The sequence below is a fragment of the Capricornis sumatraensis genome, chromosome 8, assembly GCF_032405125.1.
Source record: "Capricornis sumatraensis isolate serow.1 chromosome 8, serow.2, whole genome shotgun sequence".
In the NCBI taxonomy this organism is placed as follows: domain Eukaryota; kingdom Metazoa; phylum Chordata; class Mammalia; order Artiodactyla; family Bovidae; genus Capricornis; species Capricornis sumatraensis.
In genome coordinates this window covers 104,462,928-104,489,126 of record NC_091076.1, presented here as the reverse complement: position 1 = coordinate 104,489,126, position 26,199 = coordinate 104,462,928, and the positions used below count along the sequence as shown (strand labels likewise).

The following is a 26,199-nucleotide window of genomic DNA, read 5'->3' as shown; positions in this document are numbered from 1 at the left end:
ATTCGATCCAGGATCGCGGGCCTTGGAGAGATTGGGGCAGGGGCGGCACTGTGGGGAGGAGGGGTGGCCAGAGCGTGGAGGCAGAATGGAAGACAAGACCGACCTCCTACTCCCACCTGGGCGGTCCAGTCCAGGCAGGGCTATGGACTCTGGGGGGCTGGCTGGGCTCTGCGGGTCCCACCCCAGGGACCCCCAGAGCCTGGTGGTTCCGGGGCAGCTACTGCTCCTCCCAAGTGCTGTCGGAGCTGGGCCTGCAGCCAGGGTTGGGGGGCTAAGCGATGAGCGCCTAGCAGAATTAGGGTGTCATCTCATCCAGGGGCTGGACGGCGGAGGTCTTGAGGGAGAGAGCTGCGGGACCTGGGGCGGAGAAGGGGGTGGCCTGACTCCACATGTGGTCACAAGTGGGATTTGAGTGCAGGAGGGAGCCTGTGAGGGTGGGAACTGTACAGGCAGATATGCCTGAAGTTTAGGGTGCAGAAGGGGCCGGATTGGAGCCCCTCCACTCTAGACCTGAGGCGGAGACGGGGGACCCCTCCTATGCTCCCCGCTCCAGACGGGGAGACTGTGGTTCCCACCTCCCATTGCCTCCGCCCCTTGCTCCCACCCCCCACCCCTGGCCTATTGTGCAGAGTTGAGGAGACAACCTTTAGGGCAACAAGGATCAAGCTGGACCTCCAGTGTCCAGAGGATGCAAAAAGACTACAGAACCGGGGTCCGCAGGGTAGAGCCTTGGGCAGGTGATTGGGCATGTCAAAAGCCCCCACTCCCCTCAAGTTCCCCTGCAAAGCAGGGTGGGAAGCTCTCATCTCTGGAAAGGACTTTGTTCCTTCAGGGAAATCCTCAAATCCCTAGCCAACCGGACAGTCCTCATCCCTGTCTCTCCCACCCAGTGTTGGCCTATCCCTCCAGGCCATGGGAAGCCCAGCCGCTGACCCCAGCTTGGCTGGACATTTCGCAGCACGGTTGAAGGTGGTGCCTGACCACAGCACCATGGACAGCACCAGCTTGCTTAAGCTCCCTCCCTCTGGAGTCCTGCCTCTGTGGCTCTTTCTGGCTGTTTCCTAGAAACAGGATTCAGAGGTGGGATTGCCTAGGTTCCCCTTCCCTCCCCCTCGGGTTATGTAATTTCACCTCAGGGTAATCCTAGGCTGCCCAGAGACCCACAGCCACCAGTGAAGTCTTCAAATCCATTTCACATGGTTGAGGGTGGTGGTGTTGTGTTTACAGCTTCCAACCATATCACCTCTATTTGTTCATCCTCCAGGGCAGACTGCTCCTGTTGGTTTTCCCAGAGTCTCTGGCAGGGTCCTTACTCCCTAGTTGCTTCTGGAATGTTGCTTGAATAGATACGAGGGTGGACAAAATCATCTTAATTTGAATCTACTGTAAATGGCCCCAGGATTGGGGTCTGGCAGAGAGAGATGCAGCTGAGGTATTGGGGCTTGAGGTTCTGTGCTAAAGGCCTAGGTACCTTCTCATAGCAGGATTTTGGACCCTGGCAGTCCAGTTCTAAATATGAGCACCCCATAGCTGGGGAAGGGGAGGGGGGAGTGGGGAACAAGAAACTTGGAGAGACCCATCTTTGTCCTCAGGCTGTGGGGACAAACTGCTTTTCTCCAGGATCTTCTTGGATGTCTGACCACCCTCCCCCTACAAGGTCCCTCTGACTGCTAGCCTGAGACCAGCCTGGCTTCATCTTGGGGATCCAAGGGCCAGAGCCCCACCCCCAGGCTTGGTGGAATTCAGTGAGGGGTCTCTGGGAAGTGAGGGAGCTGGGGGAAGCTCCCTTTTCCATCTCTGCTTTGGGGTTTGTTCTGCTCCCCTCTCCGATTTAATCTCTAACGGCTTCCTTTAAATATGGGTTGGGAATTTTGTTGTGCTTTTATTTTCTTCCACAATTATGTGTTTTCTTTAATGGACCAAATTTTAATTAAATACTGCTCTGCCAGTTTCAGATAATGAAGATTAAAATGCATAAAGCAAGTCTTGCACAGAGATACAAACAAATGTGGGGTTGAGGATGGGGGTGGAGGTTGGGGGATGGAGGTCTCTGGCGTGACTTGTGGGGTTCCCCATGGTGAGGCTGGCTCCACCAGAAGTGGGGTTCTGCACCCTGACCTGGAGGGAGGCTGCTCCCCTTTCAGTTCTGCCAGCTCGGTAAGTCCTCAGATAGAGTCAAGGTCCCAGAACAGCTTCCACCTCTGCTGCCCTAAGGCCGGACTGGCCCAGAATGCAGTATAGGAGCAGCAGGAGCCTGGGGCCAGATGTGACAGTGGTTTCCCTGCTGGGTGCCCCCCAGAGATTCCCTAGGGCCACTTGGCATGTAATCAAGTGCTACCTGTTGAAGTATAAACAGTTGTGTTTTGATCAATTCCCCGGAACACTGTGACAGCACACACTTGTGTGACACTCTTTACACAGGGGTTGACTTACTCTGACCAGTCCGTGGTGCAAGCTCCCATGTGCCTGCCTGGTGAAGCTGTGAGTTAGGGAGAGTCTGGACACAGAGGGTGGCCACATGACGCTGCCCTTCTAGACGTTACCATCTGGTAGTAACAGGAGCCTCCCCTCCACCCCTACCCCCACCCTGAACATGACAAGGCAGTGTTCAAGCGAGCTCATGACTGGTTGCAGCAGCAAGGCCTGTGTGCACAGGAGCTGACCGTGTTCCAGGTGATTGATGGGATCCAGGTGGGTTTTGTCTGGACCAATTACTTGCCCTCTAACTGGCATTGGGTTCTGCTGTCTTCACCTATAGCAGTGGTCCTCAAACTTGAGTGTGTATCTGGAGGACCAGGAGAACCTGTTCATCACCCGGTCACACCCCATGCCACGTGAGCTCATCCAATCTGACCCCTGAAAACAGTCGCACCTCTCCTTCTGTTTATCCCCCTCCCAGAGTGTGTGATTCCCTAAGCCGGGGACTGGGGCCCGAGAATGAGCATTTCTAATGAGTCCAAGCTGATGCTGATGCTGCTGGCCCAGGGACCACACTGTGAGGCCCTCTGCTGTCAAGGGCCCAGCTTCTGTCTGCAGGCTAGGAGCTGCCCAACCTCACACCTTGTGTGCCTCAGTGTCCTTCGTGGTTTTCTGTGTGTGGCTCATGGTCGCTTCTCTTAGTCCAGCTCTCTTTATCCTGTGTGATGGGAGACCTACTGGCCTGGGAGCTCAGCCCCCTGATCTTTTACTCCTCCGTTTATCCATCCCTTCCTCACTCATTCATTCGTAGGGAGCCCTTACGGCATCGGAGTGCGTGTGCTGACCCGCCCTATTGCTCTCTGCAGGCTTTTTGTCCTGGGCATCGGCTTCTTCTCTCTCTGCTTCCTGATGACGTCTCTGGGAGGCCAGTTCTCCGCCCGGCGCCCGGGGGACTCCCCCTTCACCATCCGCACAGAAGGTATCTTGGTGGGAAAAGAGGTGTAGGGGTTTGGGGTCCTTTGAGCCTCACCCTGCAGGAGTCTTTCTGGGGCTCTCTCTTGGGGGTTTGGCCACCTTGGTGGATGTGTGAGTGGTCGGGGCTTTAGCTCTTGACCTGGCTATACTCATCAGCCTCCTTCTGGCCCAGGTTCTCAGGTCAGGAAGGGCCTTTGAGCCAGGAGCTCCCCAGCATCACAAGGGGCCGCCTGTGTTGCTCCACTAGTGGGGCAGTTTGGGGTCTCTGGATATGACCCCGGTCTCTCTGAGACGCATGCCGTCTGCCCCTTTGGCCCAGGCTGCGGCCGCAGCACAGGCAAGACTGGCCGTGGGCTCATGTGTCTTATCTCCAAGCTCTGTGGTTCTCCGTCCCTGCCCACCTGATACTTGTGAGGCAGGGGAATGGAGGTTCAGAGCGTGGGCTCTGGGGACCAGATGGGCTTGGTTTGTACCTGGTTCATCACCTACCAGCTTTGTGCCGTTGGCCAGGTCACTTAACTCACTTGCGGAGAAGGAGAGGCGTGACTGTTTTCAGGGGTCAGATTGGATGAGCTCACATGGCACGGCGTGTGACCGGGTGATGGTCTGGGAGACCTCCTCCTGAAGGTGGGTCCTGCCCCTCTCCATCCTGCTCAAGGAAGAATGGAGAGCGGTTCAGAAAGTCCTGCTCGGTGTGTCATGGGGGCTCTCCCGATAACTGTGGGAAGGAGGGACATATTGGGGAAACTGAGGCAAGGGGGGGGGTTTCTGGAACTGTTCAGGGGGCTGCTCTGTGGACTCTCCCCTTCCCCCAACTCCCCGGGAAGTCTTTGTTTGACATCCACCTTCTCAAATCCCCAGGCCTCATCTTTCTGACTCCCCTCTTCCCAGTGATGGATAAACCCTCCAGCAGGAGGGGTTGTTGTCTGGGGTGGGTGCTCTAAGGGGCACTTACTCTGCCATCTGGTGTCTCCTGTTTAGATTCATCCCTTCAGTTTAACATGCACTTCTCTAAACTTGCAAAAATCTCCCAGCAGGAATTTCACATTTATTAGTCATTCAAACCTGAATGTAAATGAATCTGCCCCTTCTCTGATTCATGGAGGTCCCTCGGTCTCTTTGAGCCTCCATCTTCTCCTCTGGTAAATGGGGCTAACAATGCCCACCTCCCCATGATTGCATGAGGGGGCATGAAGATAACATAGATGAAGGGTCTCGAGCAGCTTCTGGCAGAGAGTGTGAGCTCCGCAAACATTTACGGGATGTACTGAGTCTGAGACGCAGGAGAGGATGTTTAGGGAAGAGGACTAAGGAGGTGCTAGGACTTGGAAGCTCTGCGTGGGAGACTCCTGAGGATTGAGATTTGAGGAGGGGGTGAGGCAGTTGTGCAGGTGCCCATGAGGAGTAGCTTGGGGACAGGTAGGGGGAGGTTGAGATTCGGGGGTGGGGTATAAGGAGCGATGTTCAGGCTACCTGGGGGCCACCCCAGGCAAGGGGGTGTGTCTGTTTGGGTGGGCTGCCGCCGGGCCTTGGGCAAGCTGACCTCTGAAAGGTCAGGGATCCAGGAGGTGGGAATCAGGGGCTGGAGGAGGGGTGTATGGGTGTGCTCATTGCCCTGACAGTGGCCCCATCCTGGCAGCTCTCAGAGGACCAGGGCTTGGGGGGTCTTGCTCTGCTCTGTGCTATGCACTTTTGCCTGGCATGGGGAGAAGGGGCCCAGCTCCAACCTAGATCTTGTGTCCAAGGGGAGAGGACTTGCCCAGGGTCCCTCAGTTAGACTAGAGGCGTGTGTGTGTGCGTGTGTGTGTGTGTGTGTGTGTGTGTGTGTGTGTGTTGCACATGTTTAAACTTTCCATCAGAGTATGTGCTGTGTGTGTGCTTAGTCGCTTCAGTCGTGTCTGACTCTCTGCGGCCCATGGACTGTAGCCCGCCAGGCTCCTCTGTCCATGGGGAGTCTCCAGGCAAGGATACCGGAGTGGGTTGCCATGCCCTCCTCCTGGGAATCTTCCAGACCCAGGAATCGAACCTAGATTTCCCACACTGCAGGTGGATTTTTTACCATCTGAGCCACCAGGGAAGCCCTTTTCTATCAGAGTATAGTATTCAGAAACTGAACCTGTCTAGGCACTCAGCAACCTAGATCCAGAGACAGAGCATCATCCGTCCCCAGAGGCACCCTCAGGCTTCCTTCCACTTTCCACTTCCCCGCGGACGCCAGGACCTGACATCTAATAACACAGAGGAGCGTCGCCTTTGGACTTTATGAGGATGGCACCCTCTGGCAGGTGTTCGGTTGCCTGCGCCTTTTTTCTCTCCATATTGCGTTTGTAAGATTCTCCTCTCTCCTGGCGAGTGGTTGCCGACACTGCGCAGCATCCATTGTGTGACTACGACACAATGTATTTGTCCACTCTGCCCCGGGGCGGGCCCTGGGCTGTTTCCAGCTTGGGACGTTCCTGAATGGCGCTGCTATGAGCGTTCCAGCACGTGTCTGTGGTGGACACACGTGGGCATTTCTGTCGGGTCCACCGGGGCTGGAGCTGCAGGCCTTCTCTGTGTTGTGACACCAGTTCTCAGACCCAAGTGTATCCAAGTCTTTTCACACCTCCCAGGCCCCCTGGGCTGGGAACTTCCTGCCTGGAATGTGGAAGGAAAGGCTGGGAGGGGAGCTGGACCAGGATGGGGGCCTCTGGGAACCCCGGGGAGGTGATCCCGACCCGGTTCACATCCCAGGTCCCATTGTCCCCTCAGTGTCTTTCATGCCCTTGGTTTAAGCTGATTTGCCTGGGGAGACCCATAGCAGGGACTCGGAAGAGTCCCAAGTTTGCGTTGGGGGTTTAGAATCCTGATTCTGTAAAAGATGTCGCCTCAAAGGAGACCCTGGGCTTAGAGAGGCCCCGCAGACAACCTAAGAGGTGCCAGCCAGTCTATCCAGGAGCTGCCCGGGGAAGGATGGGTTGGAAATGGGGGACGGTTGGAAGGGGTCTGGGGAGCGAAGTCATGGTGGGGGCTGGGGGTTAGATAGTGTTTATTCTGAGGATCTGTGCAGGCCCAAGGCAGAACTAGAAGAAGGAAGCCCACTCGGGGTTAGAAAAAAAATAGAAAAAATAACTTAGAAAAGCCCTCCTCTGGTCAATAACACCATCTGAGCACAAATAGGGAGGTGACCTGTCTTCTCGCCTGTCAAGCCTGTGAGGGGAGTGCGTCCCCACGAGGACATGACTGGGGGAGGGGCAGGGTGCAGGGTTTTCCCTAAAGGCACGGGAGCCTTCCACTGCCTCTCCCTGGGGAGGCTCTGGGTTCCCCTGGGGGCCAGTTCCTATTTTGTGATGAAGTTCTCTAGTTTGGGGAGAGAAGTGTGACGGACATCTCATTCTCTATTCTGCACACTCATCCTCACATGCAGGGAAGCAGGAGGCTGAGCAGAAGAGACTTGGACCCAGGAGGAGGGCTAACCTAATTCCCTCTTGCTGTGGTTGGGCCCCACTTGGTGGGAGGATTTTTTTTTTTTTTCAGTGCTCCCTCTCTAGTCCTCAGGGTGTCCCTGGTGGCTCAGCTGGTAAAGAATCTGCCTGCAGTGCAGGAGACCTGGATTTGATCCCTGGGTTGGGAAGACCCCTTGGAGAAGGGAAGGGCTACCCACTCCAGTATTCTGGCCTGGAGAATTCCATAGACTGTATAGTCCATGGGGTCGCAAAGAGTCGGACTCGACTGAGCGGCTTTCACTTCTCCAGTCCTCACTTCACACCCCAATTCCTCTTTGTCGCCTCCTTTTGTCTTAAGAGGAACTTGCTTCCCTTCTCATGACAGAGGACTTGAACTTGTGTCTGAGGCCTCTCGCCCAAGGTCTCCATAGATTCCCTCGGGGTCCATGTGGCTGTTCCTGGCTTGCCATCTCATCTGGAAGTAGAGATCAGAGGCCATCTCCGGGGACAGGGCTGCAGGCTGGAAGCGCTTGATTCAGCTGCTTGTGTGTGCCCGGATATCTCCCAGTGGACTGGCCCCAGCCAGGATTTGAACCTGGGGAATATCAGAGGTTTCCCTGGTGGCTCAGACGGTAAAATGTCTGCCTGCCTGCAATGCAGGAGACCAGGGTTCGATCCCTGAGTCGGGAAGATCCTCTGGAGAAGGAAATGGCAACTCACTCCAGTATTCTTGCCTGGAAAATCTCATGGATGGAGCCTGGTAGGCTATAGTCCATGGGGTCACAGAGTTGGACACGACTGAGTGACTTCACTTCAATATCAGAGTCATAGTGCCTTGCTCTGTAGCTGTCTCTGGCCCAGGATCTTGGTGCTAACGGAGCTTCTCTTCTCAGAGGCTGGCGATGGGTGGGTGTGCCAGGGCCTGCCCTTGTCCCTCACACTGCCTGGAGCTCCCGTGGCCCCAGCTGGTTTCCTCGGTGGCTGTGTGCAGAGAGATAAATGTGTGCCCTTCTCCAGCTGCACAAGCACCAAGTCACGGCTCCCATGTCGAGTGCCTGGGAGGTCTCTTCCATCTAGCGAGGTGGGGGCTCCTTCAGTTTTCAGGAACCAGTGGCAAAGGGTGGGGGTGGGGAGGAGAAAGGGGACAAGGGCGGACAGGAAGGAGAAAGATAGAGCACACATCGGGGAGGGATGGGGCCTCGGTGGGTAATGAAGCACGCTCGTCGGTAAATGTGAGGCCCCTTTGCATCTCTCAGCATCGCGGCTTTCCTTATTGATGTGGAAATATGGAGGGAACATGTGTGACTGCTGAGATGTGTCGCCAGGGACCTCACATTAAATACATTTCAATTTGACTGATGCTGAGAGGAGGCAGGTGACCCAGGGCAAGGCGCGTCGGGAGCCTGCTCTGCCTGCAGTCCCGGCCGGCGGCATCCAGGGAGCATGTCGCATGGCAGGGCCTGCCGGCCTGACTGACTGTTTGCTTGGCCTGTTTCCCTCCTGGGACCTGCCTCTGCCTCCTGCAGGGCAGAAGACGTGCTTAGTGCCCTGGAGCTCCTCGGAAGCGATGGGTGGGGATCTAGATGCTCAGAGTAGGTGCTCGAGCCCCAGGTGCTGGGAGGGTATCTTGTGGTCTTCATCCAGTCTGATGGAGGTGGCCTTCAGACTCATCCGAGAGGGGACTCTGTCTCCTTAGAGCCAGTTTAAAAGCCCTCTGGTCTTCTGGAGTCACTCTGTTGACAGTTTTTTTGTTTTTGTGGCCATGCCGCGTGGCATGCTGAATCTTAGTTGCCCGACCAGGGATCAAACCCGTGTCCCCTGCAGTGGAAGCACAGAGTCCTAACCACTGGATCACCAAGGAGGTCCCTCTGTTGACAATTTTAAAGAAGGATGTCTTCGTCCTTCATATGAAGGGCAATCCAGAACCCTCAGGTATCTCCAAGGACTCTAGGGGGCTTATGTCTGTCTCCCTGGACATGTCTTGCTCTGATCTGCTTCTACTGAATTATCCTCCTGGGTGTCTCCCACACTGACCTATTGGGAAGGACACCCCTTACCCCTAAACTCTCACACATGGGTTGGGGGGATTTTGGGGTGGGGCTCGGACCACTGCTCAACACAGTGAGCAGATGACAATTCTCTCTTGGACCCCTGCCTTTTACAGCCCCCTGAAACCCTTCTCCATGGGTCATCCCTTTGGCAATGGAGCATTCCCGTCCTGTCCAGCCCCTCTGAGCCATTGTCCTGCCTTCTGCCCACGTCCCCAGGCCTTGTCCTCTCTCCTGGTCTCCCAGGCTGGGCTGGGAAACTCCAGTCTTCCTAGTTCAATATGCAGAGTCATTTCTCTTTCTCTCTGTCTCATTGCTCTGGGCATCAAGATGATGCTCTGGCCCACCCAGGGATTTAGCAAAACAAAGCAGAGCTCTCTCCCTAAGGAGATTCTGCAGGCTTTTATAGGAACCGTCTTTTCTTTCCCATTACCTCCATTTCTCTGGAGGCAGCTAGGGGAAGAGATGGAATAGGAGTCTTAGCCTCTAGATTCAGACCCTCTCATTTTACTAGAGGGGACACTGAGGCCCAGAGAAGGCAAGTGACCTGTCCCCTCCCCCCACCGTCTGGGGGGACAAGCAGGTCTGGAGTCAAGGCCTTTCCTGGGACCTGGTGCTGCCCCCCAGGCTTGGTCCAGCTCCGTCTGACTCTTTCGACCCTTGCAGTTATTGGCTCCATCAGCTGTTTCGCAGCTTTTGTAATGGGGTGGGGGCGGGGTAGGCATTGTCAGTGAGCTCTTGGGAGGGGTGCAGACAGTGAGCTCCGAGGGGAAAAGGACACTTGGGATGAGCCTGGAGAGAGGGCAGCAGTGTGACAGGGCAGGTGGCAGGCCCGAGGCGTTGCAGGGAACACCACATGGCCCCAGGAGCTGTGACGTGGCTCAGTATTGCTGGAGTGCTGTGTCTGCAGGTTCCAGCTGCCGCCCAAGCTCTGTGGTCCAGATGGGCCGGAGTGCACGGCCTCAGATAACAGGCTCTAGCTTGAGAGTGTTCCCAGCCGTGGTCTCACTTTCCAGTTTTCATCTGACTCCTTTGGGGAAGGGGCCACTCAGCCCCTGCTGTGAGCAGTCAGGGCAGCCCAGGAAGGCCAGCCAGGTCGTGCACTGCGCAAGTCCAGGACGTCCGTCGGGTAATCCTGAACATGGGTGGCTCCCATGGGCCTGTGCAAAGCAGCTCCAGGTTCAGTCATCTGATGGGTGACTAGCTGAAATGATGGAAACTCCCCTCTTGTTTTACTCTGTGCTCCAAGCACTGGTTGAAAGTGAGGTATTGCATTTGGATGACAGGCTTGGGTGGGAGGTCTCTGGATGAGAGTACTTTCAAAGAGTCAAATGTCCCCAACTCTGTGGAGTTGAAAGAGAGAAGGAGCTATTTATATCTTGCTCGCTGAGGGACTAACTGATTGAGGCCATGAGTAAGCGGGGAGGGGCTGAGTGGTGGGAGAGACCTCACTTTGCTTCATCAAACATTACAGTGAAATTTCCTGATCCCAGTGGAAAAATCCACCCAGTTTTCTGAGAGGGGAAGGTGGGGAGACCGTCAGCTCTTTCAGCTACTTAGGTGGGGAGGAGTGGAGACTGTCTTCTTCCTTCTTTCTGATGCTGTTTTTTCAGCACCCAACCCCTCTTCATGTCTCTCCTCTGCTCCCCAGTCCTTCCCCCATCATTCATGCTCGGTCTTTATTTGGAGCCAGGGACTGAGGCTCTCTGAGTAACCTGCAGGCCCCAGCCCCCAAAGGCCTCCCTTCTAGGCTCATGCTGGCTCAGCAAGCAGGGGCACCCAGCCAGAAGGTGACTTGGTATGAGAAGGTGGCCGCAGCCACTGAAATGGGCCTGGCACCAGGGGATACAGGGACAGGCACAGTGGAAATGTCACAAGTAGCCTGGGTGACAGCTAGCCTCTCTAGGTCCCCCTTTGGCTCAGTCCCAAGCATGGAGCAGAGGAGACTGGCCCCTTCCTGACCCCCTCCCCACTCGACTTCTTGTCTCTGCCTCTGGTTCCCTGTGGCTGGCTGTGATTCCTCTTGCCTGCATCCTGGCACCTTGAACTTGGGTTGCAGATGAAACCTAACGTTTATTGCCTTGAACTGGGGACACTGAGGCTGAGAATATTACGATGATGCCCTTGGCTGCATAGCCCCGGGTTGCTGTCAGAGGCAGGTGAGAGCCCAGGGGTCCACTCCAGCCCCTCTGAGTCCACCGGGCCCTGACCCTGGCTTTCTTGAGAAGCGGATGCTAATTGTGCTCAGCCCTCAGAGAATCCCGTCACATTCTGGAGCCGACACTACCACCCCATGGAAAGTACCAGATCATGGCTGTCCCGGGGAGCAGCCCTCAAGCAGTGACTGGCGGGAGGTGGTGTATACATGCTTGGCCCCCTTGCCCCCGCAGGGAGAGAACTGTGAGGCTGCTTCTGCACCACCTGGTTTCCCCAGGGTGATGACATGTCCTCTCTGGTCTGTCTCCCCTTCCCTGGCTCACTTCTCCATAATGCCCTGCCCTCAAACCTTTATCTGGGGGGGTCTGATTCTGGGGATCCCCACCCAAGGTGCCCCCTGACAACCTGCCCTCCACCAACAGCCTAGGGAATCCCCGGGAGCATCTGGGTCTCTATGGACCCAGGTCAGTTGGTGACAGAGATTCAGAGCCTGGCCGCTAAGGTTTGCAGGCAGCCTTGGTGGGGGCTGTCATGCCTGGAACCGAGTACCATTGGATGGTTTGGAGGGGCCATTTAAAACCTTCACAAAATTTAATTAAAATGGAAGGTGAGGGCTGCTGTCCCATGCTGACAGGTGTGGTGCTAATGATCAGGAATGATTAGATGGGAAATTGTGGAAAGTCTCAGGCTGGTTAACGAGATCTTGGTTGAAGCACTTCATTTTCATTTAATTTTATTCTTCACGAGGTCTCCTGGCCCCTCAACCCTGGAGTTGATCTCTGGGAACCCAAGGGCTGGCTTGAGAGGACACGTTCATGCTGGTTTTCTAGAGCAGGGTCTGGGGGAGTGGATGGGGAAAGGAGGTGGCCAGGGCCCCCACCTCTTTGAACACAGGCTCGCAGCCTCTCCTGTGCATCTGAATCACGTGAGGAGTAAGCAGAATCAGAGTCTGGGGCCCCAGCCCCTAGAGATCTGGATCAGCAGATCTACACGAGGGCCCAGGAGTCTAGACTTCACCTGGCCAGGAGGTTCAGCTGTGGCTGGGTGGTTGACGGTACTTTTAGAAACCCTGATCCTTGAGTTCTGTTTGGAACTTGTTGTTGAGGGTCTTTGGGGTTCCTGTCCCACTACTGGGCCTTCCCTGTCATCTCACAGGCCTGAGAGTATGTCTAAAGTTCAGTTTTGCAGAAGATGAAAACCGAGGCTCAGAGAAGTTAAAAGATTACCCCAGTGTCACACAGCTGGTAGGGAGCAGGGTGGGCCCAGGGCTCTCTGGATCCCTATCTTGCAGGGGTGGGGGTGGGGCAGGCTCACTCTCCTGGCTCCTTCTCTTTCTTTTTTTTTAAAAAATTTATTTATTTTAATTGGAGGATAATTACTTTACAATATTGTGATGCTTTTTGCCATACATCCCTCCTCTTTCTGAAAAGAAGGAAGTGGGGCTGGGGTCTGAGCCACCCCCGACCAGACACCATGTGGTCTCAGGTAGCCTCGGGGCTGCCTGGGCCATGCCTGACTGTGCACCCCCTCTGCCTGCAGTGATGGGTGGGCCGGAGTCCCGTGGTGTCCTCCGCAAGATGAGTGACCTGCTGGAGCTGATGGTGAAGCGCATGGACACGCTGGCCAGGCTGGAGAACAGCAGTGAGCTACATCGGGCTGCCGGTGAGGGGCGTTTTGCCCTGGACAGGTGAGGGGGACCCAGAAGTTGGAGGGGCTCCTGGAGTAAGGGAGGGGCACCTGGAATCCGGGAGGAGTGGTACCCACTATACCAGGGATGGGGCCGGGGATACCGCCTCAGAATGCATTTTACACACACACACACACACACACACACACACACACACACACAGAGTAAATGCAAAGTGTGTGGTTTTTGCAAATCTTCCCTAAATGGCTTCCTGTTGTACGTTATCTATGACAATTTTGAGCTCTGTCCGTGTTGACCAGCATGTGTGACTGACGTGGGATGCAATGGCCTCGGTGGTCATCTGTCTTCCTCCCATGGACCTGAGCCATCTTTGCAAGAAGAATTGCCTGGTTTATGCGTTCTAAATATTCCCCTGCTGAGGCCACAATATGCAGAGTTCCCTTAGGGTTTGTGCGGCAGCCCCATGTGCTTCTGCCTGTCCCTGGGAACCGAGGTGGTGGTCTGAGTTGTGAGGTTCTCCTGATCCCCTGAGAATGAGGGGGCATGAAGCCAGGGCTGGCCCAGCTGGGAGTCCTGGCCCCCAGACTCAGATGTGGAGGAGATGAGGCTTTGACCCCACCCATCCCAGGGGACAAGCTGCACTTGACCTTTTATTAATAGATACTGGGCTCTTGATGAGCTGGAGCTGCTCATTGTGTTCTGAAAGTGAAAGTGGTAGTCACTAAGTCGTGTCCGACCCTTGTGACCCCCTGGACTGTAGCCCACCAGGCTCCTCTGTCCATGGGATTCTCCAGGCAAGAATACTGGAGTGGGTTGCCGTTCCCATCTCCACCGGACCTTCCCAACCCAGGGGTTGAACCCAGGTCTCCTGCATTGCAGGCAGATTCTTCAGCATCTAAGCCACCAGGGAAGCCCCAATATGTTCTAACTGCTAAAAAATTAGTTTGAAACCCACACTTTTACACAATTTGGGAGAAGCTATACCTCAGCCAATGTGATTTGCTAAAAGTGTTCTGCTGCTGAAAAATGTGTTTGAAATCCACACTTTTGGACAATTTGTGGGAAAAGCTATACCTCAGCCAATGTGTGGCATGTGAAAGCCGAAGCCATTTCTGAAGTTTGGTGTTGGGTAAGATCAGAGGTGAGTGCTGGTCCCTGAGGGGTCCCAGCCTGGGGAGCCTGAAGCACAGCCCGCTCCTTCGGTCTGGTGGGGGATCCTCGGCCCCATAGGCTGCCTGGGCTGGACAGCTGGCCCTGGGTCCCTACTTCAGCAGACTTCTGTGACTGCATGTTCTGGGTGACCAGTCAGGCCGGCCACTATCATCATCCCTGTCCTCATGAAGGTTTCCCTGGTGACTCAGATGGTAAAGAATCCGCCTGCAATGTGGGAAACTTGGGTTTGGTCCCTGGGTTGGGAAGATCCCCTGGAGGAGGGCATGGCAACAAGCCCCATGGACAGAGGGGCCTGGCGGGCTACAGTCCATGGGGTTGCGAAGAGTTGGACACGACTGAGTGACTAAGCACAGCCCAGTCCTCTTAATGCGTGACATTTACTCACAGCTCACCGTATCGTGTTGCTGCCGAGAGCTCGTCAATCCCACAGTGCCTTACGGGGGCTTTAATCCTGTAGAGGAGGAAACGGAGGCACAGCGGTGTTTAGGAGCTTGCTCACAGTGGCACAACTGCTGAGGAGCTGGGCCTGGCTCCGGGCTCAGGTCCGCTGGCCCCACCGGAAGCCCATCTCTAAATACCGAGCTCTTGGTGGCCGTGCATTAAATATGCATTTTCTTGGGGGTCTGTGTTTATCCCTTTGCAAGAATTTTCATATCAATTAGTAATAATTCGCGGTTCAGGAGACACAAATCCTTCGTGAGAACTTTGCTCTGATTTTTTTGTTTTGGGAAATGTAGGCACTAAAATTACATTACTGGATGTGGAGAACAGAGAGGGGCACCGGGGGTCGGGGGGCGGGTGGGCAGGGAGGGGGATGAATTGGGAGACTGGGATCGACATATATACACTATTGATTCTGTGTATAAAATAGATAACTAATGAGAACCTACTGTAAAGCGCCGGGAGCTCTACTCAATGTCCTAAGTGATCTAAAGAAGAGAAGGTATAACTGGTTGACCTTGTTGTACAGCAGAAACTGACACAACACTGTAAAGCAACTATGCTCTAATAAAAATTAATTAATAAATAAATAAAATTACAGTTCTGGAGCCTGGGATTAAACGCAGTGGTGGGTATGAGGAGCTCGCCAGAATGCCCGGCTCCTGGTGGAAGCTCTTCCCCCTTGGGAAGTCGGGGTCCCTGGTTACGTGCTGTGGCTCTCCAGAGACTGAGCTTCTGACAGAAGAAACTAGAGATCTCTCTGCTCCTGAAATACGTCTTGGCACCACTGAAGCGCCAGGCACTGCTCCCGATGCTGGGGACACAGCAATGAGCCTTGTCCCCATTCCTGCGGGGAAGACAGACAGTAACTGAGAAAAAGAACGAAATGAGATGATGTAGCGATCCTAAGCCAAGCTCTAAGCATGAGAAAGCAGATGACTGGGAAAGAGGCTATTCAAACAGGGTGGTCTGTTAAGGCCCATGGGAATGGGTGATATGTGAGCTCAATTCTGAATGAGTGGGAAGAGCCAGCTACTTGAGGAGCTGGGGGGTAGAGAATTTGAGGTAGAGAGAACAGCAAGTGCAAAGGCCCTGGGGAAGGAGCAGGTTTGGTATCTTTTAAAAAATATTTATTTATTTGGCCACTCCAGGTCTTAGTTGCCGCATTCGGGACCTTTAGTTGCAGCATATGGGATCCAGTTCCCCGACTAGGGGTTGAACCCCAGGCCCCTGCATTGGGAGTGTGGAGTCTTAGTCACTGGACCATCAGGGAAGTCCCAAGCTTGATGTCTTGAAGGAAAGAAACCAGTGTGAAGGTCCACCTGGCAGAGTGGTGGGGGCTGGGAGAGGGCAGTGGGCAGGTGGCCTAGAGCTTTGTCAGTGATGGCAGGTGGCGTTGGGACCCTATTCTTAGAGCTGAGGGGTGTCTCTGGATGAAGGGGGTGTGAGAGGGGGAGAGAGGGGCTGGGGCAGAGACACGTGGTGATGGTTTAGTCACTAAGTCATTTCCGACTCTTTGCGACCCCATGGACTGTAGCCTGCCAGGCTCCTCTGTCCATGGATTCTCCAGGCAAGAATACTGGAGTGGGTTGGCATGCCCTCCTCCAGGGGGCAGAGACGGGAGATGGAGGCAAAGGTGCTGGGCACCCCCGGACTCCCCCTGGGGTCTGAGGCTGCTTCTTCTCTGTGTGCACAGGGTGGCCCTCTCTGCTGCTGCTGTGTCCGCTCTGATTTAGCCCCTCGCCCCACCTCTCATCCTTTCCACTTTCCCAGCTGTGCTCCCCCCTGCCCAGGCTGCAGATCCAGCAGCCTCTGTCCACACTGGTCTGTTCACCAGGGTGAGAGCAGAGGGCCAAGTGCTCCTGGGCTGCTGGGCCTGCCTCCTGGGCCGGGAGCGCTACCGCCAGCACACTCAGTGTCTCTCCCGTTTCTTCCCGTCCCAGCCCGCCCTCCCTCCCCTGCTCTGCCCTTCATCTCCACCCGCTCCAGCTTCATCCCAGGAAATAGCAACAATCCATCATGACCAGCAGAGCCCATCAAACCCCACAGGCAGAGCCATAAATTTCAGGGACACTGTTGCTTCTGGCTTCAGGGAGCGAAGCGGTGGGTGTGTCCAGGGCACGCGGAGGCTGCCTGCTCACCCTTCCCATGGGCACGAACACTGCAGTCCTCTCCCCACCCTGACCCCACTCTGGATTGTCCAGCATGGAGCTGGCAGGTGAGAACCCTGTTGCCGCTGTGTTTCCAGCAAACTCTCAGTTATCTGCACTTGGATTTCTCATTTTGCAATTATCTGTGGCTTCAAAAAGAACAACCTCCACTGCCCCTCTTCTGCCCTTTGGAAGCTTCTCGGCTGTGCCTCCCACTCATGGCTGGTATATCCTTAGGAAAAGCAAATTCACTTTATTCAGCCTAGGAAAACACAATTCAGGTTTATTTGCCGATTTATTGCAAATGGCATCGTATTATGTATCCTAAAACCAAATAGTGATCTCTGAATTTTCTACAAGGCCTCTCTGCAGTGGCAAAGACAGCTGAGATTTCAGGCTCTCTGCGTTCGAGCCAGTCTGTATTTGTCGAGTGCCTACTGGGTGCAGGCTCTGGGCTGGGGTGTCAGGAATGGATGGAGGAAACCCAGAAGGCGGAAGTCAGAGTTCTTGTCCTCAAAGAGTGTCAGAACTCCTTAGGAGGAGGGAGCCAGCAACCCCTCCCTGTGGAGAAGGGACAGCAGGAAGGAAGATCCGTCAGAATTATCATCTGTGAGTAAGGAGTGGAAGTTTTATTTTTTTTTCCCCCCAATTTTTTTAAAGCTTTATTTAAAAACTCAAAAATGCTCCTGAGGACTTCCCTGGTCATCCAGGGGCTAAGCCTCTGGGTTCCTGAAGCAGGGAGCCCAGGTTCCATCCCTGGTCAGGGAGCTAGATCCCACACACTGCTACTAAAGATCCCGCATACCTCAGTGAAGATCAAGATCAAAGATCCTGTACGCCACCACTAAGACCCGGTGCAGCCAAATAAATAAGTAAATTAATAATAATAATAAAAAGCTTCTAGACATTCTCGGCCGTCTCTGTGCTGGAGGGGCCAAGTGCCAGGAGTGTAGCTTCTGTGTGTGGGGGTGGGGTGTAGGACAGGGGACACGCGACCAGTTAAGATGACTTGGGGCACAGTTTTAAAGGACATGCCCCACTTCTCACAGGCCCTGTGCTGGGTCCAGCCTCTGGATTAGCCCCTTCCTAACACGACAGATCTGGGAGTGTGGCCTCTGGGCTGGGGGAAGCTGGACTGATATGGGGGTGGGGGGAGATGTTGGTGACTGGTTGAGAAAGTCACTCCAGGGCAGACCTCTGTCAAATGTGACATAAATGTGAAGGGTTAAACATCCCTAACAGGGACAAAGGTTCTCAGCATCCCACTGTATGCCATTTGTAAGACAGGCCTCAAAACCGGTGACTCAGAAATTAAAAATAAAAGGAAATGTATCCAGGACACACAAACGGAAAGAAAGTGAAGACGGCAATATTTGTACCAAACAAAGCAGAATTTGAGGCAAAAGAACATGTAACAGAACAAATGATTCTCCTTCATTATTGATAACAATCCCACGCTTAAGGAACTATTTAACTTATCAAACTGGGAAATATGTTTTAATTATAAGATTTTTATCACTAAGGATGCAGCCAAATAGACACATGTACTTTTAAGATTCTTCAGAGTCCTACTATTGGGATTTCCCTGGTGGTTCAGTGGTTAAGACTCCGAGAGCTCCCAATGCAGGGGACCTGGGGTTTGATCCCTGGTCGGGGAAACTAGACCCTACAGGCTGCAGCTAAAGATCCTGCCTGCTGCAATTAAGACCTGGCCCAGCCAAATAAATATAAGAAATAAAAGTAAATATTAAAAAAGAAATCAGTGGGGAAAAGGTCAATACGGTACGGACACACATGATGGAATAAAATGTAACCACTAAAATTACATTTAAAATATTTAATGGCTGGCAATGTTTTTACTCATCACACAGTCTAAGTAAAAGAGGCAAGAAGCAAGGCATGTATAGAGGGATATCAGTGTGTCTGAAATAAACATGAGTGTGTATTGAGTCGCTTCAGTCCTGTCTGACTCTTGCGACCCCGTGGACTGTAGCCCGCCCAGGCTCCTCTGTCCATGGGATTCTCCAGGCAAGAATTCTGAAGTGGGTTGCCATGCCCTCCTCTAAGGGGTCTTCCCAATCCAGGGATCGAACCTGTGTCTCACATCTCCTGCACTGGCAGGCGGGTTCTTTACCACTAGTGCCAGCTTGGGAAGCCCTAAGTAAGACATATGAGATGTTAGAAAAGAAAGTCCTCCAGGGGAACACTGGGCTCTGGGGTGGGGATGGGGGCTCTGTTCCCCACAGCCTGGCTTTGCCCCACCCATGGGGTACCAGTCCCTTCCCCAAGTGATGAAACTACAGCCCAACTCCAGCTCTGTCCCTATCAACATTGGGAAGACTCTCTATCTGTCTATCTATCATCTAGCTATCCTGTCTTTCTGATACATACATGTGCATGTATGTGTGTATGTATTTCTCAGGGCAGGAGAGAAGGTGTCTTCTCTGCTGTTAACCAGGGAGGGGCAGGCGGGTCCTTGATCACGTGCTGGGAGCACTCTGATGGCATCAGACCTCTGATGGGAGTGAAGAGGGGTGAGCAGAGGAGGAGAGCAGTAAAAAAATGCAGGGAAGACTGGACATCAGGGCTGGGGGTTTCCTGCGTTCCATGTGGTGTGTGTGAGAGGTAGACAGAGAGACACGCCTGGAGAGAACCCGTCTCCTGTTCGTGGCGCTCGCGTTTCTGCTGCAGCGTTTGTATCTTGGTACATGTGTCTTCAGGCACCTGTGAAAGCGGGTCTCTCTGTTTTAAAAGGAAAGCAATCAGTTTTATAATAAAATAACAACTCCCAGCAAGCACGCTGGCCAGCTGCGCAGAAATCAATATCTCATTAATTGAATGCAACCCTCATAAATCATGGGTGGAACTCAAGATTAAACCTCCTTCCTGAGGCTTCCTGGAGCGCTTGTGCTGAGGCCAGGGGACTGAGAACTGGAATCAGTAATGGCCTCATGAGGCTGGGAGGAGGGGCTGAGGCTCAAGGGGGCCTTCTGGGGACCTGGCCTGATGGGAGGTGATGCCTGGAGCCGGTGTCCTGGGGGGAAGTGGCTGCCGGCTGGAGCCAGAGTTCCCTGCTCCGTTCTGGCCTCTGGCTCCTGGCTCTGGGTGGTGGAGGGGCAGAGGGTCCTGAGATCGGTAGGTGGCCTGTGGTGTTGGTTGCTTCTTCAGGGGACCCTGGGCCAGTGCTCAGAGGTTGGCAGCACCAGGGTCAGCCTTGGAGGGCGGCTGGCTCCAGGAAGCCACTTATGCCTGAGCATATTTAACCAATAGCAAAATTATATTTTATGACTGCATTGGCATAAATATGCTTATAGTAACATTACATATTAAAATCTTTTCCTGACCTACAATTTTTTCCTGATGTTTAGGGGAATGGAAACATTTTTGTGGACCCCTAAAAGCACTGTGGGCCCTGACAGTGCACCACCCTGGCCTGATGGAGAAGCCAGCCCTGCCACCACCCCAATCCCACGGTGACAACACTGTCAGCGGTGGGCAGCCGTACACCTTGTCCCCAGTCCACCCCCCCTTTTCTTTTCCACAGAAGCATTTCCCAGGTCACAGATGTGCTGTGGTTTGAAGTCTCACAATATCTACTTTTGTTGTCATTAAAAAAAAAAAACTTCCCAGGGAAAGAAGCCTAATCCTATATTATTTGAAAATAGAAAGTGCTGATGCAAATGCTAAGTCCAGTATAATAATAGTGACGCCAAGTAATTCTGTTTTGAACAAGTTGAACTTGTTAAATCAGACAGATGCCATCTGTGCTGTTTTAAAGCCCAGGCTGGTGATATGTTTTATGCAAAAAAAAAAAAAAAATGCTTATTGTATGAAAATTGCTGAATCTCCCCCAAAAGTGAAGTACTTTGTTCTGTAGTTAAACTTATGAGACTTCCTCTCAAGGATGGGGTGACTCCTGGAGGTAGGGAGTGGGAGCGTCTCAAGCATTTATTGAGCACTTACTGTATACTGAGCCCTTGACAGTCAACTTCATGTCTAATCCTTGCAGTTCATCACTCTGTGAGGGAGCTAAAATTATTCAGACTTTATATGAGCTAACCCTGGGGCTCAGAGAGGTTAGGTTACTTGCCCAAAGTCACACAGCTCTCCAGTGGAACCAGGATTTGAATCCAGGACCTCTGACTCTGAGGTCCTTTCTCAGTCTGATGCCTGCATGCTAAGTCACTTCAGTTGTGTTTGATTCTTTGTGACCCCATGAACTGTAGCTTGCCAGGCTCCTCTGTCCATGGGATTCTCCAGGCAAAGAATACTGGACTGGGTTGCCATGCCCTCCTCCAGAGGATCTTCCTGATCCAGGGATTGAACCCATGTCTCTTATGTCTCCTGCATTGGCAGGAGGGTTCTTTACCACTGATGCCACCTGGGAAGCCCTCCAATAAGTCTCCAAATAATGTGGACCCAGAAGCACGAGGAGTCAAAGGCTCCCCACTCCCCCATCTGCTCTTCATCTCCCATGAAAGAAGCAGCAGGATAAAGGCTGGGCCTGTGGATATGGTACCTATGAATATGATCTTGTTCAGAAATAGGGTTTTGGTAGATGCAGTCAAATTAAGATGAGGTCATACTGGATCAGGGTGGGCCCTAATCCAGTGCCTGGTGTTCCTTTAAGAAGAGGAACTCTGGACGCACACAGAAGGTGGCAGAGGACAGACAGAGACAGACCACTGCTGGCACCCCAGAAGCTAGGGCAGGTGTTCCCCCAGAGCCTCCAGGGGGAAGCAAGCCTGCTGACACCTTCACTGCAGACTTCTGGTGCCCGGGGTGTGAGAGAAGACGTCTGTACTGCACTAATCCCCCAGTCTGTGGTCATTTGTTATAGCAGCCACCGGAAGTGAATGAAAGGCAATGCCATTTTCCAGGAGGGTTTGGAGAGCGTGGACTGGGCTGCCTGTGTACGTATGTGCACACGGTGTACATGTGTGTGCACAGGTGTGTGTGGAGGGCTCGTCTCCCCTGCTTCCTGCCGCCTCTGCCTTTTGTCCCCATGCCCTTCCTCTCCTTAAAGTGGAGCAGGGAGGACTTCCCTGGTGATCCAGTGGTTAAGAATCCGCCTGCCAATACAGGAGGCACAGGTTATATCCCTGGTCCGGGAAGATCCCACGAGCCGCAGAGCAACTAAGCCCGAGCGCCACGACTACTGAGCCGGTGCTCTGGAGCCCAGGAACCGCAGCTGCTGAACCCCGCACGCCCTTGAGCCCGTGCCCCGCAAGAAGAGAAGCCGCCGTAGTGAGAAGTCCAAGCGCACGAACTAGAGAATAGCCCCACTTGCTGCAACTAGAGAAAAGCCATGTAGCAGTGAAGACCCAACACAGCCCCCCCAACAAAAAAAAGAGTCCGCTTTCCAATGCAGGGGACGTAGGTTTGACCCCTGGCTGGGGAACTAAGATTCCACATGTCAAGGGGCAACTAAGCACACACACCATGACCGAAGAAGCCTGAGCACTGCAACTCCTGAGGCTGCGCTTCGCAGTGAGGACCCAGCACAGCCAACGTTTTAAAAAAGGAAAACGGTGGGGGAGGGTGGCCTAAGGGGGCGGGTAGGAGGGCCAGCACTGTGCCTTTTCCGGTGGAAGGTGGGGTTTGAAGATCCCAGAGGAGCCCAGCTTGGGAAAATCCTCCTTCGTGTAGTTCTTATTATGTGCGGCAAGGAAGACCCAGTCCTTGTAAAGGGATAAACGGAGCTTAAACTTGGCCTGCAAAGCCAGAGGAGGTGGTGAAAATCAAAGGGAATGGAATTACTGTCTTCAGAAAAAAGGAAGCGGCCTTCTGGAGGGGGGGCCCCCAGAGCCCTCCTTGCTGTGAGCCCCACGTGCCAGCCGAGTGGAATCTGTCTCAATAGAAGTTTTTGCTGTGAAATAAATACTGCATCTGATATCTAATAAACTCCTCTAGAGAGGAGTGGTGATCAACACCAGGGAATAAATTCTCCAAAAATTAAGGCAGTGCCAGTGTTGGTGGTGAGTCGGAGGCCTGTGATGTTGTGGCAGTGAACTCGTTTAGGGTCCTGGGAGAATTCATTCTTGGGAATCCAGCAATAATTTTACTAGAGGTTTTAATAGTTGGTAAGTCCCCAGGCTACTTTGTGTGGAATTTATTTTGGCAAGATACAGCCCTCCCCCTGGGAGAAAAATAGAGAAAAAGACTCAAGGCGGCCGGCTGAGCCCAGGAAAAGGGCCTCCATCACCTGGGGGTCCCCAAACACATCCTGTCCAGGCTCTTGAAGGAAATTCCTCTCCCCATGTCAGCCCGAGCACTGACCTTGGCCTGGCACCTGCAGGTGTGGGTTTTCCCAGAGGTGTGCCAGGTGGGCATGTTGATGGTTAGTTAGCGAGCTCTATCGACCCAGGCTGAGACAGCAGCGGCCCCATTTCCGGGCCTGACTATCGGTTGCTGCGTTTCCGTTCAGCGCAGGCTGGCGTTTGGGTGCTGGGGGCCCTGCAGTCCTTTGTAGGAAGGCTGGGCCCTCCTCCCCCTGCCCCCCTGGGATGGCATCTCCACAGGCTCACCCTGGCTTCTCCCTCTTAGGCTCCCTGCCGGGACTGGCCTCATGGAGCGGATCCAGGCCATCGCCCAGAACGTCTCAGACATTGCTGTGAAGGTGGACCAGATCCTGCGCCACAGCCTGCTCCTGCACAGCAAGGGTGGGGGCCGGGGGCGCCTTGAGACCTCCAGGACAGAGTACAGGGTGGTGGGAGTCTGGGGTGGGGCCTGATTTCTCCCTGCAGCAGCTCCTCTGACTCCTAGGGGGTCCTGCCTTGGGCTCTCAGTGGGGTGACCCCACCATCCCTGGGTGGCCCCTCGATTCCTCTGATGTGGGGAGCATCAGGCTGGGAAGCCCCTCTCAAGAAGTTGGGAGTACATTCAGATGTGTGCCTGAGGTCTGCCCCTCCAGAGAACTGGTCTTTAAACATTCAGGCCAGCTCCTCATTAGCCTGAATGCCTAAGGAGGGTGGGCATGGTGGCAGAGGGGGCAATTCAGGCCCAGGCCACCCCTGGCAGGTGGCCTTTCAGGGAAGAAAACTCAGGTCAAGGGCAGTGTGTGTGCCCACGCTTCCCCTTCCCACCCGCCTTGTGGTTTCTCTGCCGGGCTCCTTTCCGGACCCAGGTCCTCAGCAAGCTGGCCTTCTCTCCCTGCAGTGTCTGAAGGCCGGCGGGACCAGTGTGAGGCGCCCAGTGACCCAAAGTTCCCTGACTGCTCAGGGAAGGTGGAGGTGAGGCCTGGGGCTGAGGGTTGGGGTGGGGTGACCAGGAGAAGCAGGCCCCTCCATGGGGGCTATGGTCAAGATTAGCTCTGGGGCTCTGCTAGCAGCAATATCCACCACCGAGGGGCTCTCTGCCCGGGCTCCGGACCCTCACACTGCCACTAGCTAGCAGAGGCCAGCCCCAGAGGAACTGCTTCTCTGCCTGGCGCACCAACTGAATTTCCCAGAACGGGTCATGTTTTGGGGTTTTCAGTACTGTCTTACAGCAGACAAGCTATTAAATATACACCCCCAGCAGTCCGATTCCCAACAATTTCACACAAGGAGTGGACCTCATTCTCTCTCCCCATCCTTTCTAGCCCAGCTGGACTGAGAGAATCCATCCCCCCTGCCCAGAGCAACCCCCCACCCCCACCTCCGGTTGCATGGAGTCTGTCTATCTGGGGAGCCAGTTCACAGGCATAAAAGCCAGCCCCTCACTGGCGCTGAAATCCCTGAGTGGGGCACAGTGGCACTGCAGACCCCTTCTTGGGGACCACGTGGGGGCCACTGTGGATGAGTCCTGGCCTGGCCGCAGCCCTGCCCCCTGACCTTGGCATCAGCCGAACCCGACTCTTGGTTGTGGATGGAGAACAAATGATGTGGGCCCGCCAGGCCTGCAGCTGCTGCACCTCCACTGTTTGACCACATGTGTCCTGACCTGGCCTCATTCCTGCTGGCTCCTTCTCTTTCTGGGCCTGGGGGGTGGCGGTCCAGTCTGGCCTTCCCCGAGTTTCTCAGCGGCCGAGACACAGGGCTGGGTCCTAGGACCCTGGTCCACCCAGTCTCTCTTTGCTTCTGGCCTTGCTACCTTTAGGATGGGCTCCAGGGACCCTCTCCTGGGGGACCTCGGGGTCCCCAAGGACGTGCACACAAGGGGGCCCCGAGGGCACACGAGGGACTGTGCTGGCCCCCTGGTGCAGGCTGGCCCTCTCCACAGTGGATGCGCGCCCGCTGGACCTCTGACCCTTGCTACGCCTTCTTCGGGGTGGATGGGACCGAGTGCTCCTTCCTCATCTACCTCAGTGAGGTCGAGTGGTTCTGCCCCCCGCTGCCCTGGAGGAACCAGACGGCCGCCCGGAGGGCTCCCAAGCCCCTCCCCAAGGTCCAGGTAGGCGTGGGAGGTGGCTGGGTTATGCTTGGGGGACAGCAGGGGACACTTTGCCCCTGGGTAAGATAAGGCCAGCTGGCCCTGCCTGGTGGGTGGGCTGGTCCCGGCCTGCCAGCCTGCGGGTGCCCGTCCCAACTCCTGCGGAATGCTGCGAAGCTGAAACTACTTGAGGGGCAGGCTGGGGCCCTGGAGGCACCTCCCTTAATGGACTGGAATAATAGTAATAATAGCTGTCACTCATTGAAGGCTTCCTGTGTGCCAGACACTTTATTTGTACTTAAATCTCGCAGCAGTCCTTACACAGTCTTATTTAACAGATGACAGATCTGAGGTCTGGAGAGCTGAGTTCACTTCGTTAAGGCATACAGATACTCTGGCTCCGCTGAAAGGCAGCCTGGCTTCTCTGCCCTTGGAGCCCCGGCTCTGACTACGACCTCACTGCCTCCTTGTCAGAGCTGGGATCCTGGGAACAGGTCACAGCTGACCCCCTCCTGAAGGGCCCAGGACCGGTGGCTGACTGGAGCTGGGCTGAGACAGACCGACGCAGCTGGGGAGTGAATGTTGGGGGGATGAGAGCGGGGCTCATGACTCTTAGAAAAGTGGGAGGAGCTAGAACAGACCCAACCTCACAGGGAAGATGCCCTGGGTGGCGGGTGATGGTGGTGGTGTAGCTGCTAGCCGGAAGTTAGAGAACTGAGGTCTGGACCGCCCCCTCCAGGCAGTTTTCCGGAGCAATCTGTCCCACCTCCTGGAGCTGATGGGCAGCGGGAAGGAATCGCTAATCTTCATGAAGAAACGCACCAAGCGGTTCACGGCCCAGTGGGTACTGGCCGCCCAGCGCCTGGCGCAGAAACTGGGGGGTGTCCGGAGAGACCAGAAGCAGGTATCTCATCCTCCCAGTGCATTCAAGGAGCTGAGCTTAGTGAGCCGAGGCCTCAGGCTGCCAAGGGGACCCTGGGTCTACCCTTAAAAGACTTGTATTGTGTTTATTTGAATTTGAGCTGGGGTGGTGCAGCGGCAGAGTCAGGATAGATGCGTGTGTTGGTTGACCCTTTTCAAGTTTGGGGCAGAGTGACACCCTCTCCCCTTTAGGAGTCCTACATTCTGTGGGCATCTTGTCCTTGTCAGGCAGAAAAGTCATGTCATTTGCCTGGAATGTTGGGGATAATGTTGCCTGTTTGGGGGAGTTCCTCAGCTCGTTGCTTCCTCCATCTGTCTGTCCATCCATCCATCTATCCATGCAATAAATACTTACCTGACTTTCTCATTCACCCTAGTTATTTCTTTCAGAGCCCTTGTCATTTCATGAATTATCTCTTGTCTGTGTTTACTGTTGTCTGCCTCTTTCATCTGGAACATAAGCGCCTTGAGGGCAGGATGTGACCGTCCTG

The 26,199-nt window shown here is 54.4% G+C and overlaps 1 protein-coding gene across 2 annotated transcripts in view; it reads left to right on the top strand.

Annotated features, from left to right (window-relative positions):
* The window catches only part of MGAT5B (alpha-1,6-mannosylglycoprotein 6-beta-N-acetylglucosaminyltransferase B), a 66,292-nt gene that overhangs the window by 642 nt on the left and 39,451 nt on the right, over nucleotides 1-26,199 (top strand). For both annotated transcript variants that reach the window (XM_068978017.1, XM_068978016.1), the window contains exons 2-7: nucleotides 3,285-3,397; nucleotides 12,563-12,710; nucleotides 22,982-23,097; nucleotides 23,594-23,667; nucleotides 24,638-24,808; nucleotides 25,527-25,691. In XM_068978017.1, coding sequence (XP_068834118.1) covers nucleotides 3,285-3,397; nucleotides 12,563-12,710; nucleotides 22,982-23,097; nucleotides 23,594-23,667; nucleotides 24,638-24,808; nucleotides 25,527-25,691 — 787 coding nt within the window. The remainder of the gene's footprint in view (nucleotides 1-3,284; nucleotides 3,398-12,562; nucleotides 12,711-22,981; nucleotides 23,098-23,593; nucleotides 23,668-24,637; nucleotides 24,809-25,526; nucleotides 25,692-26,199) is intronic.